The 21,734-nt window shown below is 36.0% G+C and overlaps 1 protein-coding gene across 2 annotated transcripts in view; it reads right to left on the bottom strand.

Annotated features, from left to right (window-relative positions):
- Positions 1-2,420: 2,420 nt before the first annotated feature.
- SLC30A5 (solute carrier family 30 member 5) overlaps positions 2,421-21,734 on the bottom strand; it is a 35,470-nt gene continuing 16,156 nt past the window's right edge. For both annotated transcript variants that reach the window (XM_004422893.3, XM_087443369.1), the window contains 11 exons: positions 21,473-21,560; positions 20,188-20,264; positions 19,779-19,949; positions 18,983-19,271; positions 18,597-18,805; positions 17,467-17,624; positions 16,416-16,545; positions 13,243-13,444; positions 12,160-12,386; positions 3,879-4,007; positions 2,421-3,272 (listed from right to left, as the gene is read on the bottom strand). In XM_004422893.3, coding sequence (XP_004422950.1) covers positions 3,102-3,272; positions 3,879-4,007; positions 12,160-12,386; positions 13,243-13,444; positions 16,416-16,545; positions 17,467-17,624; positions 18,597-18,805; positions 18,983-19,271; positions 19,779-19,949; positions 20,188-20,264; positions 21,473-21,560 — 1,851 coding nt within the window. In that variant the 3' untranslated portion in view covers positions 2,421-3,101. The remainder of the gene's footprint in view (positions 3,273-3,878; positions 4,008-12,159; positions 12,387-13,242; positions 13,445-16,415; positions 16,546-17,466; positions 17,625-18,596; positions 18,806-18,982; positions 19,272-19,778; positions 19,950-20,187; positions 20,265-21,472; positions 21,561-21,734) is intronic.

The following is a 21,734-nucleotide window of genomic DNA, read 5'->3' as shown; positions in this document are numbered from 1 at the left end:
AGCTCCCAAACTGGTGATTAGGGAAAACAATGGTTGGAGAGAAAAGGAAGGAGAGAGATTAATAGGTGTAGTAAACAACCACCACCACCCTTCTTGGGGCAAATAAACTGTTCAACAGGCTTCTGTTTGGGTATTGTTTTAAACTTATTTGTACACGTAACATCTAATTAATCTCTTAGGAAGCTGATTTAAATAGAAAAAAGAGATAAATTAATGAAAGCTACCTTTGAAGTCAGGTTTAAAATAATAATTCCTCAACTTTACTTAGCCCTTTTCAACTTTCGATTCATTTTCACATACATTATTCCTTTTGCTCCTCATAACCCCGTGAATTTGAGCAGTTTTTATTCTGATTTTATGTATGAGGGGAAAAAAAGATATCAAGAGAGGCTGATTTGCCTGAAGTCACATGGGTTTTTTTTTTTGGTGAGGAAGATTGGCCCTGAGCTAACATCTGTGCCCATCTTCCTCTGTTTTGTATGTGGGTTGCTGCCACAGTATGGCTTGATGAGCAGTGTGTAGGTCTGCGCCCAGGATCCAAACCTGCAAACCCCAAGCCACTGAAGCAGAGCACACGAACTTAACCACTACGCCACTGGGCTGGCCCCAGTCACATGGTTTAAATGAGCTGGAACCAGTACCCAGTTGCTCTCAATACTGGAGTCTTCCTACTTTCTTTTTTTTTTTTTTTTTTAAAGATTTTATTTATTTTATTTTTTCCCCCCAAAGCCCCAGTGGATAGTTGTGTGTCGTAGCTGCACATCCTTCTAGTTGCTGTATGTGGGACTCGGCCTCAGGATGAACGGAGAAGTGGTGCCTCGATGCGCACCCGGGATCCGAACCCGGGCCGCCAGCATCGCAGCGCGCGCACTTAACCACCAAGCCACAGGGCCGGCCCATGGAGTCTTCCTACTTTCTACCTACATCCCCTTACCCTTCAGCCGCTGCCCTCTTTCTCACCTTGATAGCTCTCAATCACATTAATTTTTCTGCTATTTGTATGCCTCCCCCCCCACCCCAAAGCCCCACTAGATAGTTGTATGTCATAGCTGCACATCCTTCTAGTTGCTGTATGTGGGACGCGACCTCAGCATGGCCGGAGAAGCGGTGCGTCGGTGCACGCCCGGGATCTGAACCCGGGCCGCCAGCAGCGGAGCGCGCGCACTTAACCGCTAAGCCACAGGGCTGGCCCTTTTTTTTTTTTCCCAGTAATTTTATTTATTTATTTATATTTTCCCCCAAAGTCCCACGGGACCGCTAAGCCATGGGACTGGGCCTATATGCCTTCTCAGGGAAATAATTTTAATAATGGTATAATCTTTACTGTACCTATCTACTTAAAAAAACTTTTAATTTATAAAAATTGCATTAAAATATCAATATGCAATTATTTTCCCACCACTCAAAAATTTTAACATGTAGATTCTGGACCAGAAAATGTATAAACAGAAGACAAGGAATACCAAAATAACTTATAACAAATTTCTAAAACCTCTCACACATGAAAGTTGGTAAGATAAAAATATGATTTACAATACATGTTTGCCATTACGGTATAGATAAGAAAATAGTACCCATACTAAAATTAATTCATCCTACTTATCAAAATTCCTAGTATAAGAATGAAAATATTCAGATGCTTATAAGTAGACGGGTATTCAAAAATTTCTTTTGAACAACATTCTTTGGTGTTCATAAAACTGCATATATTATTATATATCTATATATCATAGTCTTTTCAGACTACACAGTTTAATTTATTAATTAATTATTTTTTCCTCCAAAGCCCCAGTAGACAGTTGTATGTCACAGGTGCATATCCTTCTAGTTTCTGTATGTGGGACGTGGCCTCAGCATGGCCAGAGAAGCGGTGCGTCGGTGTACGCCCAGGATCTGAACCTGGGCCGCCAGCAGCAGAGCGTGCGCACTTAACCGCCAAGCCACGGGGCTGGCCCTACACCTTCAGCTTAAATTGGAAATGAAAAAGTATAAACTAGATATTACTATAGGAAGTACTTATAGGGTATTTTGATTTCATGGTGCCCAAGTGTTTATGGACAAGATTTACTTACTAAACTTTAAAATAACTACCTATTCTTTGATATTTCTTATATATCTACATGTTCCAGAAATTAAAAAAAAAAAAAAAAAGTTACATCTCTAGGAAGAAAATTCAACTTTGAGTTAACAGTTATTTATGATTCTCTCAACCGGCTGCTCCACAACACAGGGAGCTAAAAAATGAAAAGATGGAAAGCCTAGCATTGCTTGGATACCAGCTTGATATGCAACTTGAAATGCCTGATGCCTAACAACAAATAGAATATTCTACGTTAGAGGAAGAAGACAAGTGATTGAGTAACATGCACACAACTTAGTATAAGTTCTTTACCCTAATAAAGTAATTATTCATTTGCAAATATTACCAAAAGTAAAAAAATTTATTTTACACAGTGGTTGGTTTTTGTAATACATCAAAAACTGTAATGTTATACTTCCCTATTCTCACTGCTTGTCTCATCTCAGTGGTTGAAGTTTCTCCCAAATAATTTAGTTTACATTTAAAGTGGCAATACAGCTTTTACTTAATGGATTTAAGTTATAATTAGAAACCAGTTTTATATACATAAAATCCATAAATATAGAATTTTTATTCCTATTTTATCCTAGGGCTATGCAAAAAATTGACTAAAAATTTTTCAATTGGGTCTTTGTAATAAACATGTAAATACATTATTTACAACGGAGATCCTTTCTGACAGAAAGTAAACACACAGAAGTAATTTTGATCTTGACTAGAATCCATCATTATATGTTCATTTTTGAAGATGATATGATACATCATATTCACTCAAATTTTAAGATTCCTGTTATAATTCAAATAATTACTTTACTTGTACAATTAATGCTTCATTCTGTATTTAAATTTCCTTTAACAAAGATTCCTTGATCCAATAGTAAGAAGGTTTAAAATTTTTTTTCAAACATGGCAAAATGTTTCTGTACAATTATGTGCAATTTTTTTCTTTCTGGCAATATTATAAATACTGAGTCATTTAATCTTCATTGTTTCATACTCCAGGGGTAATTCTCGAGTCATCTCACATGATATAAGTACCATCTCTGTAGTATTTCATGGACTCCATTTGTTTTGTCATAGCCAGAACATCATGGAATCCAGTACTTAGGCCAGACATATGTTGAAAGTATGCCTCTTTTTCCACTTGAATTGTTAAATTGTTTACTCCAGCATCTTTAAGTATTCCTGTAACCTGTTACAAAAATCCATACATTTTAATGCCTTTAGTGCATATGTCTTAAATGATTGATATCACATTTTTTTATAGCTACAGATAGTCAAAGGTAAATCCACAAAGTAATGTTTATTATTTAGTTGGTCAAACGTTAGATAGGATGTTTTAGAAGGCCAGTAAATTACTGACCTGACATTCAAAGTAGAAAAGGGAAACAGCTATTGTTTCCAATTTGGTATGCCTAGGATAGAGCTACAGGAACTATTTTGATCCTTATCTCCAACCATAGCATATACCCTGCCAATTGTATTGTTCTTATTATTAATTTAGGGCTATATTTATAATAACATTTCTGGATAATCTATTGGAAACTAAGGTGAATCATAAATGAATTTTTTTTACATAAACTTGTCCTGTAAATACTAAAACTTGATTTTATTTTAATCATTTTTGGATATAAAACAAATCTACATGTAAAAAATAAGTTACATTATCCTTGGACAGCTGAAAGATTGATATTTTTGAATAGTTAAATGACTATTGAGCTGTATAACTTATAATGTGTGCAATTTTATGCATGAATTACCTCAACTGAAATTACTTTAAAAACAAAAGATTTATTACCTGCTGTACTATTCGTTGTTCCAGCACATCGGATGTCACCTGTATGTGAATTGTTCCTGCCACAACACTGGCAGAATGACGCCAAAAATGAGGGTCTCGGTATGATATTAATCCTTCAATTTTCTGTATCTGTCAAATAAAGAAAGAGGTGATATAATGGACTTAAAGGCTAATTTACTTCACATAAAGCAATCTTTTTGGTTCAGGAATAGACCAAATCAGCTAAGAAGCTGATTAAGGAAAAAAAAAAAAAAGGTAAGAAGGAGAGCCAAGAAGTGAGAAAGGAATAGGAGAGGGACAACTAGCTTCAAGTAAAGCTGCCCAAAATATTTCGACCTGGGAGAGATGCCAGGGAAGGAAGCTCTCAATAGGAAGTAAATGGGGGTTACAAGTATCTTTACACCCAACAGTTGCACACCTGTTTTCACCTATATATAAGAGGTACTTTGCCTATTTTAAACACTGGATATGCTCAATGAACTACACGGTTTCCTTGCACTGATAAAAACACACTGGCATATTATTTGTTATACAGATCAAAAGATATCTTCCATGTTCAACAACAGAGGCCTGGTTAAATAAATTACAGACAACCCATACAGTGCAACATTACACTGTCATTAAAAACGTATTAGAGAGGAGTGACGTCAGCGTTATGGTGGAGTGAGTTTTCCCATGAACTCTTCCCCCGATAAGATACAACAAAAGGAACAGTCACAAAACAACAACGGAATCCCAGACAGTGAAAAGCTAGATCGGAAAGATCCATGCTGCTGCACATCTGAGATTGGAACGTGCTGGGCCCCTGGAGGAAGTAGGGAGAGGTGAGAACTCCTCTCCCTCCCCATCAGATCAGCGATCCCGGTCTGCCCGGCTCCCAGAGATGGGGGAGGGGCGGTTCTCTGCGGGGAAACCGTAACTCTTCGCGCTCTCTCAGCCAGTGGGAAACTCGCACACAGAGGACTCAGAAGAGCCACAGGGCTACCATCAACATCTGAGCACCCCAGAGAGCGGATAACAAGGGGAAAACGAAGGGCAAATGAGAAGCCCCCCACGCCAGGGACCCCAGAGGGCAAAAGAGAGAGACCCCCCCCCCCCGCAAACCAGACCCTGCAGCTCAGCCAACCAGACCAGCCCAAGTGATTTGCGGCAGACCAGACCAAGTGATCCTACCGGCAGACCAGATCAAGCGATCCTACCCGCATATCGCAGCGGAAAACATGGCAGAGGGCAGGGGGCTTAGATTACACAGCCCTTTACCACCACACAGTGGTGGCGGGTGGAAATTGCAAACAGAGATTTCCAGGATGAGGAAAAACAAAGCCAACACAGGAACCACAATGCAAAGTACATGAAATCACCAGACCAGAAGGAAAATGACAAGCACCCAGAAACCAACCCTGAAGACAAAGAAATCCATAATCTAAACGACAGAGATTTCAAAATAGCTACCATAAAAACACTCAACAAAATACGAGACAACACAGACAATTCAATGAGATTAGGAGTTTCTTCACAAAAGAGATTGAAATCATAAAGAAAAACCAATCAGTGCTGATGGAGATGAAGAACACAATGGAGGAGATAAAGGAGAATCTGGAATCTTTAAAGAACAGAGCTGACAATATGGAGGAAACAATTAACATTTTTTTAAAAATTTTTATTTATTTATTTATTTATTTTCCCCCCAAAGCCCCAGTAGATAGTTGTATGTCATAGTTGCACATCCTTCTAGTTGCTGTATGTGGGACATGGCCTCAGCATGGCCGGAGTAGCGGTGTCTCGGTGCGCGCCTGGGATCCGAACCCGGGCCGCCAGTAGCGGAGTGCCAGCACTTAACCGCTAAGCCACGGGGCCGGCACAAGAATTAGCATTTTAGAGGATAGGAATACAGATATGCTCCAGATGGAAGAAGAGAGAGAACTAAGACTAAAAAGAAATGAAGAAAGTCTCCGAGAAATATCTGACTCTATTAGGAAATGTAACATAAGAATTATCGGTATTCCTTCGGGAGAAGAGAGGGAAAGAGGAAGAGAGAGCCTACTCAAGGAAATAATAGCTGAGAACTTCCCAAATCTGGGGAAGGAGCAGGAAATACCAGTAAGTGAAGCCAATACATCACCTAAACACATCAACAGGCAAAGGCCCACTCCACGACCTATAGCGGTAAGGCTGGCCAAAGTCAATGACAAAGAAACAATATTAAGGGCAGCTAGACAAAAACAAAAAATAATGTACAAAGAACTCTCATCAGGCTCTCAGTGGATTTCTCAACAGAAACTTTACAGGTTAGGAGAGACTGGAATGATATATTCAAAATAGTGAAAGACAAAAACTTTCAGCCAAGAATACTCTACAAAGCAAAAATTTCCTTCAAATATGATGGAGAAATAGTAACTCTCCCAGATAAACAAAAGCTAAGGGTGTTCATGGCCACGAGACCCCCACTACAAGAAATACGCAAGAAGGCCCTCAGGCCTGAAAAAAAGAAGAGAAAGGGAATACAAAGCTTGGAGCAAGGAGAAAAATAGGTAGATAAACTCAGAAAAATAGTAGATCTTTACCGGAATAGGTTAGCAATCACTTAAATACCAAAATCAAAGATCAAAGGAAGGAATTCATCAAAAATAAATTAAACCTCATCAATGTAAACACATAGCCACAACACAAGATAGAATAAGGTATAAGAAGAACGACTTAGAAGGGGAAGAGGAAAGTGATTGAAATGATTTAGTATAAGGAAATAGGAGGCCATCAGATAATGGACTATCTCATACACAAGATTTTTTACACAAACCTCAAGGTAACCACTAAACAAATAATCAAAACAAAACCACACAGGATAAACAAAGAGAAAACTAGAAGAGTCATAAGACAGAACAACCAAACTGAATTGGCAGTCTGAAACAAATGGGACAAGAAACAAAGGAAACGCAAAAGAACCAGAAAATAAGTGACAAAACAGCAACGTTAAGCCCTCATATATCAATAATGACCCTAAATGTAAATGGATTGAAGTCTCCAATCAAAAGATACAGAGTGGCAGGATGGATTAAAAAGCAAGACCCAACAATATGCTGCCTCCAGGAAACACATCTCAGCACTAAAGACAAGCACAGGCTCAGAATGAAAGGATGGAAGACAATACTCCAAGCTAATGGCAAACAAAAGAAAGCAAGTATTGCCATACTCATATGAGACAAAGTAGACTTCAAGATAAAGCAGGTTAAGAAAGACAAAGAAGGGAAATATATAACGATAAAAGGGACACTCCACCAAGGAGACATATCACTTATAAATATATATGCACCCAACATAGGAGCACCAATGTACATAAAGCAACTATTAACAAACCTAAAAGGAGACATTAACAACAACACAATAACAGTAGGGGATCTTAATACCCCACTTATATCAATGGATAGATCATCCAGACAAAAAGTCAATAAAGAAATAGTAGACTTAAATGAAAAACTGGACGAGATGGACCTAGTAGACATATACAGAGCACTCCATCCAAAAACAGCTGACTACACATTCTTTGCAAGCGCACATGGAACATTCTCAAGGATAGACCATATGTTGGGAAACAAAGCAAGCCTCAATAAATTTAAGAAGACTGAAATCATAACAAGCATCTTTTCAGACCATAAGGCTATGAAACTGGAAATGAACCATGAAAAAAAAACTGGGAGTGACAAAAATGTGGAGATTAAACAACATGCTACTGAACAACCAATGGATCATTGATGAAATTAAAGGAGAAATCAAAAACTATCTGGAAACAAACGAAAATGAAAATATGCCATATCAAACCATATGGGATGCAGCAAAAGTGGTCCTGAGAGGGAAACTCATAGCAATACAAGCCCACCTTAACAAACAAGAAAAAGCCCAAATAAGCAACCTTAAATTACACCTAACAGAACTAGAAAAAGAAGAACAAACAAAGCCCAAAGTCAGCAGAAGGAGAGAAATAATAAAAATCAGAGCAGAAATAAATGAAATTGAGACCAAAAAAACAGTAGAAAGGATTAATGAAACAAAGAGTTGGTTCTTTGAGAACATAAACAAAATCGACAAACCCTTAGACAGACTTACTAAGAAAAAAAGAGAAAAGGCCCAAGTAAATAAAATTAGCAATGAAAGAGGAGAAATTACAACAGATATCACGGAAATACAGAGGATTATAAGAGAATACTATGAGAAATCATATGCCAACAAATTGGACAATCTAGAAGAAATGGATAAATTCTTAGACTCATACAACCTCCCAAAACTGAACCAAGAAGAAATGGAGAATCTGAATAGACCAATCACAAGTAAAGAGATTGAAATAGTAATCAAAAACCTCCCAAAAAATAAAAGTCCAGGACCAGAAGGCTTCTCAGGTGAATTTTACCAAACATTCAAAGAAGATTTAATACCCATCCTTCTCAAACTATTCCAAAAAATAGAGGAAGATGGAACACTTCCTAAATCATTCTATGAGGCCAACATCACCCTGATACCAAAGCCAGACAAAGACAATACAAAGAAAGAAAATTACAGGGCAATATCGCTGATGAACATAGATGCAAAAACCCTCAACAAAATATTGGCAAACCGAATACAGCAACACATTAAAAAGATCATACACCATGATCAAGTGGGACTTATACCAGGGACACAGGGATGGTTCAACATCCGCAAATCAATCGTGATACATCACATCAACAAAACAAAGAATAAAAACCACATGGTCATCTCAATAGACGCAGAGAAGGCATTTGACAAGATACAACATCCATTTACGATAAAAACTCTCAACAAAATGGGAATAGAAGGAAAGTACCTCAACATAATAAAGGGTATTTATGACAAACCCACAGCCAACATCATACTCAACGGGGAAAGACTGAAAGCCATTCCTCTGAGAACAGGAACAAGGCAGGGCTGCCCACTGTCACCACTCCTGTTCAACACAGTACTGGAGGTTTTGGCCAGAGCAATTAGGCAAGAAAAAGGAATAAAAGGAATCCAAATAGGTAACGAAGAAGTGAAACTCTCAGAATTTGCAGATGACATGATTTTATATATAGAAAACCCTAAAGAATCCGTTGGAAAACTATTAGAAATAATCAACAACTACAGCAAAGTTTCAGGGTACAAAATCAATCCACAAAAATCAGTTGCATTTCTGTATGCTAATAATGAACTAATAGAAAGAGAACTCAAAAAGATAATACCATTTACAAATGCATCAAAAAGAATAAAATACCTAGAAATAAATCTTGCCAAGGAGGTGAATGACCTATACAATGAGAACTACAAGACATTATTGAAAGAAATTGATGATGACATAAAGAAATGGAAAGATATCCCATGCATGTGGATTAGAAGAATAAACATAGTTAAAATGTCTATATTACCTAAAGCAATCTACAGATTCAATGCAATCCCAATCAGAATTCCAATGACATTCTTCACAGAAATAGAAAAAAGAATACTAAAATTTATATGGGGCAACAAAAGACCCCGAATAGCTAAAGCAATCCTAAGAAAAAAGAACAAAGCAGGAGGCATCACAATCCCTGACTTCAAAACATACTACAAAGCAACAGTAATCAAAACAGCATGGTACTGGTACAAAAACAGACACACAGATCAATGGAACAGAATTGAAAGCCCAGAAATAAAACCACACATATACGGACAGCTAATTTTCGACAAAGGTGCTAAGAACATACAATGGAGAAAGGAAAGTCTCTTCAATAAATGGTGTTGGGAAAACTGGACAGCCACATGCAAAAGAATGAAAGTGGACCATCTGCTATCGCCACTCACAAAAATTAACTCAAAATGGATCAAAGACCTGAAGGTGAGACCTCAAACTATAAAATTCATAGAAGAAAATATAGGCAACACACTATTTGACATTGGTCATAAAGGAATCTTTTCGGATGACATGCGTACCCACACTAGGGAAACTAAAGAAAAAATAAACAACTGGGACTTTATCAGACTAAAGAGCTTCTATAAGACAAACGAAACCAGAATCAAGATGAACAGAAAACCCACCAGCTGGGAGAGTATTTGCAAAACATACATCTGACAAGGGGTTGATCTCCATAATATATAAAGAACTCACACAACTGAACAACAAAAAAACAAACAACCCGATCAAAAAATGCGCAGAGGAAATGGACACTTCTCCAAAGAAGATATACAGATGGCCAATAGGCACACGAAAAGATGTTCACCATCACTAATCATCAGGGAAATGCAAATCAAAACAACACTAAGATATCACCTCACGCCCGTTAGAATGGCTATAATCACCAAGACAAAAAACAACAAGTGTTGGAGAGGATGTGGAGAAACAGGAACCCTCATACACAGCTGGTGGGAAGGCAAACTGGTGCAGCCTCTATGGAAAACGGTATGGAGATTCCTCAAAGAATTAAAAATAGAGATGCCCTATGACCCAGTCATCACACTACTGGGAATCTATACAACGAACCTGAAATCAATAATCCAAAGAGGCTTATGTACCGCTATGTTCATTGCAGCATTATTCACCATAGCCAAGAAGTGGAAGCAACCTAAGTGTCCCTCGACTGACAACTGGATTAAGAAAATGTGGTATACATATACAATGGAATACTACTCAGCTATAAAAAAAGACAAAATCGTCCCATTTGCAACAACATGGATGGGCCTGGAGGGTATTATGTTAAGTGAAATAAGCCAGAAAGAGAAAGACAAACACTGTATGATCTCACTCATATGTGGAATATAAACCAACACATGGACAGAGAAAACTGTATTGTGGTTACCAGGGGCAATGGGGGTGGGGGGTGGGCACAAGGGGTGAAGGGAGTCATATATATGGTGATGGACAAACAAAAATGTACAACCCCAAATTTCACAATGTTAAAAACTATTAAAACATCAATTAAAAAAAATGTATTAGAATATTTATCAACATGACATAATTAAGTGGGGAAAAATTTACAAAAGTTTTTGCCATTTTTATCTTCAAAATATTTTTATACAGAAAAACAGCTTTAAAAGTGCGTCTTTCCAGGTGGTGGAATTACATGCGATTTTTTTCCCCATTTTTGTTTTCTGTAATGGACATGTATTATTTTTGAAATAAAAAACTTTTTTTTTTAGTAGGATGTACTATTCACTAATTACGAGAAAGTGAGAAAATTTTACTAATTTTATTTATCAAAACAGTGGGTTAAGATGCTATACCTTAAATACACAAGATGCCAACTTTTCATCAGCAGACCCTAATTACTTGAATATATGGCAAAACACAAGCTGAAAAACATTCTATTTGTTTTTTTCTGTGAATTGCCTGTTTATATAATCAGTCAATTTTTCTACAAGACTGCTTTTTTCTTGATTTAAATGATTATGGATAGTAGCCTTTGCCTATTTACCTATGCTGCAAAGATTTTCTCCTCCTCTGCCTTTTATACTTCATACTTGTTAATGGAATCTTTTGCCAATGGACAATTTTCGGTTAGTCCAATCTGCATATTTCTTTTTCCTCCCTTTCTGGCTTCTGGTTTCACTTCAACCTTATTAAAAAGACTTTCCCTACCTCTGTGACTCTAAAAATATTATTCTACTTTATTTTAGCAGTTTTATAATTGGTCATTTACATAGTTAATCCAGTGGAAATATATTTTTATATGGTACGGTATAGAGATACAGCTTTTCTTTTTCATCAAGTGGAAATGTTCATTAGGTCAACCCTTTCTCCCCACTGATGTGAAATGCTATCTCTGCTAAATGCTGAATTCCATAAGTTCCCGGGTCTGTTTCTGGACAACCTATTTTTTCTGAAATTTATTTATGTGTTTATTCTTGTCCAAGGACAAAACTATTAGTTTTGTTAGTTAATTCTGTAACTTTATAATCACAAAATAGGATCTTATTAATTAGTTAAACTTATGTATTTTTTTTGTTTATTCTCAAGCATTAAGTCCTCCAAATAAGCTTCCAAGTAATACTAGATTGGCTATCCTCTCCCAAAACAAAAACAAACAAAACAAAACAATTGCAATGAGAGGTAACTGCATTGAGATTTAAATGAAAGAGAAGCAATATCTTCACAATACAGTTTCCCATCCAAGAGAATATCTCTATTTATTGTCCCTATTTTATGTCCTTTAAGTAAAACTGTATTTTCTTCATTCATATCTTTCACATTTCTTATTAGGTCAACTTATATAATTTCAAATACTATTTTAAAAGGAAAAAAATAGTGAATTACACATAATACCTTTTCTAAAGCAATATGTAGTTCTTTTTCATATTCTGGTGGCAGTCTCAGAAGTAGAACCTGACAGGCATCTTTAATCAGTGGAACAACACTGAGAAATATTAATACAGCAATAAAAAGAGAACAGAGGGGATCAGCAATGAACCATCCAAACTGCTCTATAAGAATTGTGGATACAATCACACCAATACTGCCAAGTGTGTCTGCCAAAACATGTAGAAATACACCTAAAAATAAAATATATAAAAACATTAAAAATTAAAGCACATCTAATTTAGTTCTTTTATCCATTCTACAAATATTACTGGGTAGCTACTATGTACCTGGCACTCTGCTTGGGGCTGGTACTTCAAATGCCCTCAAGGAATTCATAGCATAGTGGTAAAAAGGTAAGGATGTGGGCAACTATAACAGTGTGGTGAGTTTCATGATGGTGTGGTTTGTCTGGGAAGGTTTCCTAGAAATCATACATGAGCCAAGTTTTGACATTACCCAAATTACTTATATTAAACCATCAGAATAAATAATTCAATGTAATAAGTGATAAAATATTTCCCCCATATATATATATTTCTTTTTGGTGAGGAAGATTGTCCTTGAGCTAACATCTGCGCCAATCTTCCTCTATTTTGTACGTGGGACGCTGCCACAGCATGGCTTGATGAGTGGTGAGAAGGTCCGCGCCCAGGATCCGAACCTGCGAACCCCAGGCCGCCAAAGCGCAGCGGGCGAACTTAATCACTAAGCCACTGGGCTGGCCCCATTCCCCCATATTTTTTTACAGTACAATAAAAATTTCCTGGTTCTTTTGTAGTCAAAGTTCATAATGGCACACTCAAGGTTTCCCTTCCAAGTAATATTTATGCAACCATCACTATGAAAAGGACTCTGCAATTACCATAATCTATTTAAAAACTAACATTTATGAACAAACATAAGCATTTAGTACAGCAGATGACTTCAGACCTTTTTTTAGCCACAGATTGCTTTTCAAAAATAAAACTGTACAGAAGCCCAATATTTAATACAAACTATAAATTCAAACATAGTTGAAAGGTAGGACAATATTTGACAAGGACTCACCCCTCATGTTAGCATTCATGCCTCTGCCAGCAGATCCGTGGCTGTGACCATGCCCATGGTCACTGTGTCCATGCATATGGTGTGAATGGCTATGATCAGATGAGTGACAGCTTCCTTGAGAAGCTCCATGGGTATGGTTATGGGCATGGCTAAAGGCACAGATACCAATAAGGTTTACTATCAGCCCTCCAACTGAAACTGGCTAGCAAAAGGGAGAAAAGAAAACCTTTAAATTTGTAATTTAAAAAATAAATTTGTTATTTAAAAGTTACTATATAGCTATATGTTTTTCTGTTTACAGTTTTGAAAGTATTCATAGTAAAATCTAAGTTCAGTAGGTAAATCCAAAATTTAAAAAGTGTGAATTTTAGAATATTTTATTTTATTTTATTTTTTTTTTTTTTTTGTTTTTTTAAAGATTTTATTTATTTTATTTTTTCCCCCCAAAGCCCCAGTAGATAGTTGTATGTCATGGCTGCACATCCTTCTAGTTGCTGCATGTGGGACTCGGCCTCAGGATGGACGGAGAAGTGGTGCCTTGATGCGCACCTGGGATCCGAACCCGGGCCACCAGCATTGCAGAGCGTGCACTTAACCACCAAGCCACAGGGCCGGCCCCATTTTAACTTTCAAATACCAAAGGGGTTAACAAGTAGAGGGATTTGGACTTACTTTAATTAAGTGATTAAGAATAATATGTGCTTGGTTCATGGCTTATGAATAAATAAATGATGCTAAAGTTTTGTTTTATTTATTAAATAAAGACTTTGAAAGTACTGCTTACTAAAACAAGTATACACTGTACCTGAAATCTCATTTATCTTACTAGGTGAATTTCAACAGTTTGTAAGGCAATGATCATAATTTACTAACTAGTGGATTCCAAATAAATAGTCTTATTGTGTCTTAAAAAAAATATCACAAAGTAGAAAAAGTACAATGGAAAAGCAAACATATAATACTAATCTCTCATTTTTTTTTAACAAAGAGAATAGAATTATCTTGATTTAATGGTGCCACAATAACACCCCAGAGGATAAACAAAGTTATTTACCCTTGATTATCCTCTCTTACAAAATAATTTTGAATAGTTCAGGGTGTTATTTAATTTACATACATCTACAATTTCTCCTTTAGAGAAATCGATTTGTTTTATAAAAAGAACATATAACAATAAGGAGGGGGGGCCGGCCCCGTGGCTTAGCGGTTAAGTGCATGCACTCTGCTACTGGCGGCCCGGGTTCGGATCCCGGGTGCACACTGAAGCACTGCTTGTCCAGCCATGCTGGGGCACCCTCCCACGTGCAGCAACTAGAAGGATGTGCAACTATGACATACAACTATCTACTGGGGCTTTGGGGGAAAAAAGGAGGAGGATTGGCATGGATGTTAGCTCAGGGCTGATCTTCCTCACAAAAAAAAAAAAAATAAATGAGGAGGACAGATAATTTTAATTAATTTTCAAAGGCAGTGAGAGAAGAGATTTACTTTAGTAAACATGTATGGAGCTTATTTACTTCTTCCTGTGACTCACACCATTAGTCTGTCAGATTTTAAAATTTCAGTTAGCTGTATGAGCTTGAAGATGGTTAATGAATTTTGAATGAAATCAAATACTGCTTACAGAGACCCCCATCACCTCATAAATACTCCTCCTCCACTGAGAAATACTTTATATATTTCATCAGAAAAAAATAAAATAATGTAGAAAGTACAGGCCCCCTATAATTCTACGCCCAAGAGTTAGTCACTCCTAAGAGAATGGTGTATTTTCTATGCACATACTAACATACATACATATACAACTTTTTAAAACAATAATAGGATCATATTATAATACTGTTTTGTAAATTTTTTTCCTTAGTACATCTTATAAATATTTTTTATGCCAGCATATGTATATATACACCATTCTTTTTATTTTATTTATTTTGTTTGTGAGGAAGATTAGCGCTGAGCTAACATCTGATGCTAATCCTCCTCTTTTTTTCTGAGAAGATTGGCCCTGGGCTAACATCCATGCCCATCTTCCTCTACTTTATATGGCACGCCCCCACAGCATGGCTTGACAAGTGGTATGTTGGTGCGCGCCCAGGATCCAAACCTGTGAACACCTGGGCCGCTGAAGCTGAGTGGGCGCACTTAACAGCTATGCCATGGGGCCGGCCCCTATACCTCATTCTTTTTAATAGCTGCATAGTATTCTATTATAGGAATGACAAATTTATTTAACTAGTCCTTTCATTGGTGAACACTGGGGTTTGTTTTTTTTCTCTTACCATTATAAACAACACACCTTTACAAACCTGTGCAAATATTTCTGTAATAAATATTAAAACTCAAAGGATATGAACATTTAAAATTCAAAATGTATTTCCAAACTGTAATCCAGAAACACTTTACTAATACAGGTTTCCACCAACAAGACTCATAACTGCTTTTATTCATTCAACAATTAATTGCTGATTTCCTACTACAAGCCAGGTGCTAGAACTTAAGAGTTGATACGCAATTCTGGTCCTGAAGACACTTCACTTACATCTTTAACTGTGAAAGAATGACAAACTAAACAACAGTTATAACTCAGTGTTGCTAAAAGAAGAATGCAGAAGATACGATGGGAATATTGAGAAAGGGAAATCTAACCAACTTTGAGGAGGGAAGAGGGGGATTAAGGGGAAATACCCGACCAGAGGAGCAAAGTCTTGAGGAAGGCTGAAGGGCACAGGTGAGGGAAGGGCATGCCAACTACAAGAAACGGCACATGTAAAGGTTTAGAGGTATAGGGAGAACATCAAAAGTTGATATAGAAATAATATTATCTATAGAATAAAGCCTTTAAAATTATATTTTTCTGATTCTCTAACATTTTGCCAATTTCCTCAGGTATTTAAAAACACCTCTTCAAACAAAAACATTTAATAAGTTAGAAAGAAATCTGTATGTTTTACAATGTCATCTAATATTTTGACTACTAAAATATTAGAGAAAAGGATTAATTAATTTCTGAGAGTCAGCAGTGTAAATGTAAATAATAAGATAGGAAGTTATGTTGATTTAAATAAAAAATAAAATAAAACCTTCCTAGATCAATAATTACAAATAGTTAAACTTTAGCATGGAAAAAGCTGTATGAGTACAAGAAATTCAAATAGGAAAATAAAAAGACTTACTGTTAACATGTGAGTGTCTAATTCCGGAGGATCAATTAATCTAGCTACTGACTCCATAAACACAAAAAAAGCTATTACCATTAGAAAAAGTCCATTAATAAATCCAGAGAGAATTTCTATTCGGCCATACCTAAAAATGTAGAATATATTTTTAGAAAAAGAAAATGACAAGTATTATTAAAGTATAAAGATTATGTTACAAATGAGGAAACAAGATCAGATTTTCGACTATATAAATAGTAAGATTAGAAGATTACCAAGATTTTAAACGTCATACTAATGCTGGAAGATTCCGTACATATATCTGTTTGGTGAAATTTTATATATTTATTGAAGTTCTTTTTCAATGTTTCCTCTTACACAAAGTCTTTCCTAATTTCCTAGCAAGAAGTTATTTCTCTATCCTTTAAGCTCTTGATATGTTCTGTATTTCTGTGACAGCACATAGATTCTGCTTTGTACCAAAATTATTTGTATTTTTGGCTCAGCCATCTTTCAAAATATAAACAGTTGAAAATAAGAGCTGAATTTATTAATCTATTTAGAGTAGGTCTTATCAAAATAAGAGCTGAATTTATTAATCTATTTAGAGTAGGTCTTATCAAAATAAGAGCTGAATTTATTAATCTATTTAGAGTAGGTCTTATCAAAATACCTTGCACAAATCAGGGATTCTAGTATTTGCTGAACTGAATTATTCACTTAATGCAAGGATACTTTATGCATAGCCACTTCAAATTCTGAATACTCTTTCTAACAGCAAAGATGTGAATGATCATGCACATTCCATTGCCTCAAAGAAACATCAGGCAAAGAGCTCAATATTTAACGGACTTTTGCTCCCTACTTATAAGAGGGATGTGTCAGGGAGTATAATCTTGAGCTTACTGTCATTCAGTATTTATCAAACAAGTGGTTTACTTTCTCTTATTTACTTCAAATTAAAGAAGAATGAAGCTCTGAAAAATGATTTGAATTAAAGTAAAATTTTATTCTTTGCGCTAAAGATTTTTTCACTGTGCTGTATTACCTTGACAGTCAGTGTACCCACCCATAAGAGAAAATCCGCGTTGCTTTCCACCTACTCATCAGGGCCGCAAAAAGTCCCATGACCAAAGCAGAGCAGTCGAAGAGCATGTGAAATCCATCTGAGATCAGACCCAGACTATTGGTCAACACGCCATAGAATAATTCCACAAAGGTAAAAAGCTAAAATATGTTTAAAAAAAAATAGGGAAGGAATGTGTTGGGAAATACTGTTTCAAGAGATTTATCAGAATTTAATCACAAGGATTTTAACCCTTACTTGAAGATATGATATAACTGCCTCTTTAGTTATTTAACTGGCACTTATATCAGAAACCTCACTGCATATAAACTGTAAGAAACTAAGCTAAGTCAGATATATCCATCTTAGACATTACTTAAAAGGAGATAGTTTTATTTATGTGTCTATAGAACTCAATATGCCTATCAAGCCATGCTGTGGCAGGCGTCTCACATAAAATAGAGGAAGATAGGCACAGATGTTAGCTTAGAGCTAATCTTCCTCAGCAAAAAAGAGGAGGATGGGCAACAGATGTTAGCTCAGGGCTAATCTTCCTCGCCAAAAAAAAAAAAAAAAACAACCCAATAAACTAAGCTATAAAATGTTAGCAATCTGGTCTGTATTGAGATCCTATAAAGAATAGATAAAAATCTTTAGAAGCTACTATATTTACTGATTTGAAATAGCACACTAGGGCCGGCCCTGTGGCTTGGTGGTTAAGTGCGCGCGCTGTGATGCTGGAGGCCTGGGTTCTGATCCCGGGCGTGCATCGAGGCACCACTTCTCCGTCCATCCTGAGGCCGAGTCCCACATACAGCAACTAGAAGGATGTGCAGCTGTGACATACAACTATCTACTGGGGCTTTGGGGGGAAAAAAATAAAATAAATAAAATCTTTAAAAAAAAAAAAAAAAAAAAAGAAATAGCACACTATACCAATCTTTCTGAAATGCCTCAAAAATTGTTTGCTTAATCTGAATATGATCCTGTAATCTTTCTACTACTTAGAGAAAATGTAATTTTTAGCTCATCTCTAATTCCCAGAAATTTGGGAATTTCTAAAATTATACCAGAACTGTCAAAATTTAAAGATTAAGCTTTTAAGATATGTCATTAATACTTAAAAATCTTACCAGATTCAAGCATAAGAAGTAAAAGATCTGCCTAGAGTCATTCTCCTCAAGAATTTGTTTCAGTGATTCCTTAATAAACCTGGGGATCGATTGGGAGCTATGCTGAAAAGCATCACCCATAAAATTATAAAGAGGTGTTCCTTCAGGAGAATATCCAATTAGGGTACCTTTCTGTCCTCTCTTAGAAGGAGATGATAAGATGTTGGCAGCTACGAGAGGGGAAAAAAAAAAAGAATATTACAGAAGTTTTAAAAGTTTAAGCTACCAAAAACCAGCACAGTATCCATCAGCACTAAAGGCAAGCATTGAACAAATCCCCAAATTAAGTAAATGATTGGAACATCAGAATCTATAGGAAGAAATTTGCTAAGGGGAAAAATGCTCACACAAAATGAAGAATATAGCGCTCACTACCACTCCTCCAGACAAGACGTGTTCAGTGCTCTCCTGATGTGTTGCTTTATTCATAGCCCGAAGCTGGTCTGTTATTGGATGCGTCCAAAAATTTCCAAAAAGTAGAGCACTAATAAAAATGGGAAAAGATCCATAGCGGGCACATTTGGAAACTTCCATTTTGATTGAACAAATGGAATCGACATAGAAATCCAGGATCATGACAAAAAAGATAACCGTTGTGAAAGGCATAATGAGAGAAAACCAAGACTCAACTTTACTCTAGAAATTAAAAAAAGAAAAACTGTCAATACTATACATGTATAAAGTTCACATCTTATATTTTAGTTAATTCCTTTATGTATAAACAAATATTCTCATGATTCAATATGATTTGTAAAATGCCAAAATATAAGAGCTATAAGATATTGGTACATTTTCCCAGTATTCCCCAAAGTATTAAAAAACAAAAGCATTATCATTTAATAATTTTATAAATACTAGGTGAGTCACAATCATTGTGCCTAACACATGGTAGGTATTAAATTGTTTCTTTGATTCCTTTGGGCCACAGGAATGAGAGGGATATATAAATGTAATAGTATTTGATTTTTATTCTCTATAAACAATAAAATTAACTCCAAAAATTTTTCAAAAACTACAAAGAAAAAGCAACGATAATTTAACCCACTTGCAACCTCAAATTGAAATGAAATACAATGTACTAAACTATAATTTATAAGTAATAGCAATTCATTTCACTTATTACCAATAAATTTCTGTTCTTACCTCAGTTGTCACAGAAAGAACAATGACCCATGGGCATAAGAGAAGTACAGAAACAACATGGGATAAAGCATGAAGACGTTTGGCTCCACCAACATCTACAGCGAGTTTTCTGGAAGCTGTATGAAAACCAACTTTACAACACAAAGCCAGTACTAGCAACAATACTCCACCCTATGAGTAAAATCAGATAAGTCTCATTAGAAACATACAGTCTAATACTGAATCCTCAAATACACATTTGAAGAAATGGAACTAGCATGTTTTTCCACATCCCAAATTACTCAACTAATTAAACGGCAAACAGTATTGTGAATTACTGATAACTTATTTTAAATGCACTTTTAAAGTTATAGTTGCTGTAACTTTTCAGAATCTCTTGATCATGTTAGGAACAAAGACAAGAACATACCTTGTGATCGGCCACACCTAAGAAGGCAATGGCTGTGTAAAGCATGTGAGTTAGGGCGCTGTCATGATGTCCTTCAGCTAAGGGACTCAGAGTAAGGGAAAAAATTCCAAACATTAACTCTTTGAATCCTGAAGTCCTCCTGAAATTTTAGCTACATTACTTTGGGTTGATTATAGACTAGTCTGGGAGCCCCAAACCTGACTACCCTCCAACAATATGTTTCCCTTAAAAACCAAATAATTTAAAATTTAATTCTGGGACATGATTCATAAAGTGGAATGGCTTGTATTCCTTTTGTTGTCTCAAAACAATGACAATAGTGCTTAAGACACAGTTGTTAAATTTCAGTACTTAACCTCCAAAAGACATCTGCGTACATACTGTAAGTAACACAAAGGGACAAGAGCAAGGGGTGTTCTTGGGCCACTCTATCCAATGCCCTTTTAGAATGACATGTAAAATTAGTCCTAAATCTGTTTCCAAGTCGCTGATTCCATAAGCCTCAGCAAAGCAAGCAGCAAGCAAAGAGGGTGGGGTGGGGAATAGTTGTATCACAAGCAACCTGGAGTTTTGCAAAGTCATGCCACTCTCTTTCATTGCAACAAAGTAAATTATTATTAGTTAAGTAATAGTTTTTAAGGCAGTGAGTATCAGTAATCAGAAGAATCGAAACTGGTGTTCTTAGTTCTGCTAAATGGAGTGGGCAAAGGTGTATGGATAGGAAAGAACACCGCATGTCTGTAGAGGAAAGGAGTAGATATATTTGACTGGAAAGTTGGGTGTATACAGAAGAGTGGGGGCTGAGGTGGAAATAATAATTTAAAAGCAAGAGAGTGAATCTCAGGTTAAGGAATCTGAACTTTTTCTTACAGGCAAAAAAATGCCAGAGGTTTTTCATTTAATCTCAAAGAAGTTTATATTTAATATTTGCCACTGCCTTCTAAATTGAGCATTTAAATTGTTAAATTACGAGCGAGTAAATAGATTGATTTTGTTGAGTGGCAAATCATCTGTTTTTTTTTTTAGCACCAGGACATTCTAAAATATTCTTTCATTGTTGCTAAATTTCTGAATATTTCAGGTGCTGTAGAAGATACTGAAGTGCTATAAAATATTTAATTCAGAATTTATTCATTATTTGAATACTGATTTAGAATACCTACATTCATCTGAAAGTTTCATTCATGATTGATCAGTTTAATTAGGTCGCCCCTTCTTTTCCTATTCTGCCAGTCTTCTGTTTTTCTGCAAGACTAAATAACTCCGATCTATTGCAAAAGGATACGGTGTTCAGCCATTTTAGCCATGAGATCATCATTGTCGAAAAGCAACAGGCAGATCACAGCAATAATGAAAAAAGCAGCCCCCCTTGTCTGAAAATGAAGAAAATAATACTAAGGATGGCTTTTTCAAGGGTTGATTTTTAAAACCATGACTATACAAATGCTGAAGAAAAAAAATTTTTCAAATAAACATCTAAAGAGAAATAACATCTGACATTGAAGTCTTTATACTATACAACATAAATTTACAGTATTAATGTAAGA

The sequence above is a fragment of the Ceratotherium simum genome, chromosome 18, assembly GCF_057802395.1.
Source record: "Ceratotherium simum simum isolate JZ-2026a chromosome 18, ASM5780239v1, whole genome shotgun sequence".
Lineage (NCBI taxonomy): Eukaryota > Metazoa > Chordata > Mammalia > Perissodactyla > Rhinocerotidae > Ceratotherium > Ceratotherium simum.
The sequence above is the reverse complement of the archived record's forward strand: the minus strand, read 5'-3'. Positions and strand labels throughout refer to the sequence as shown.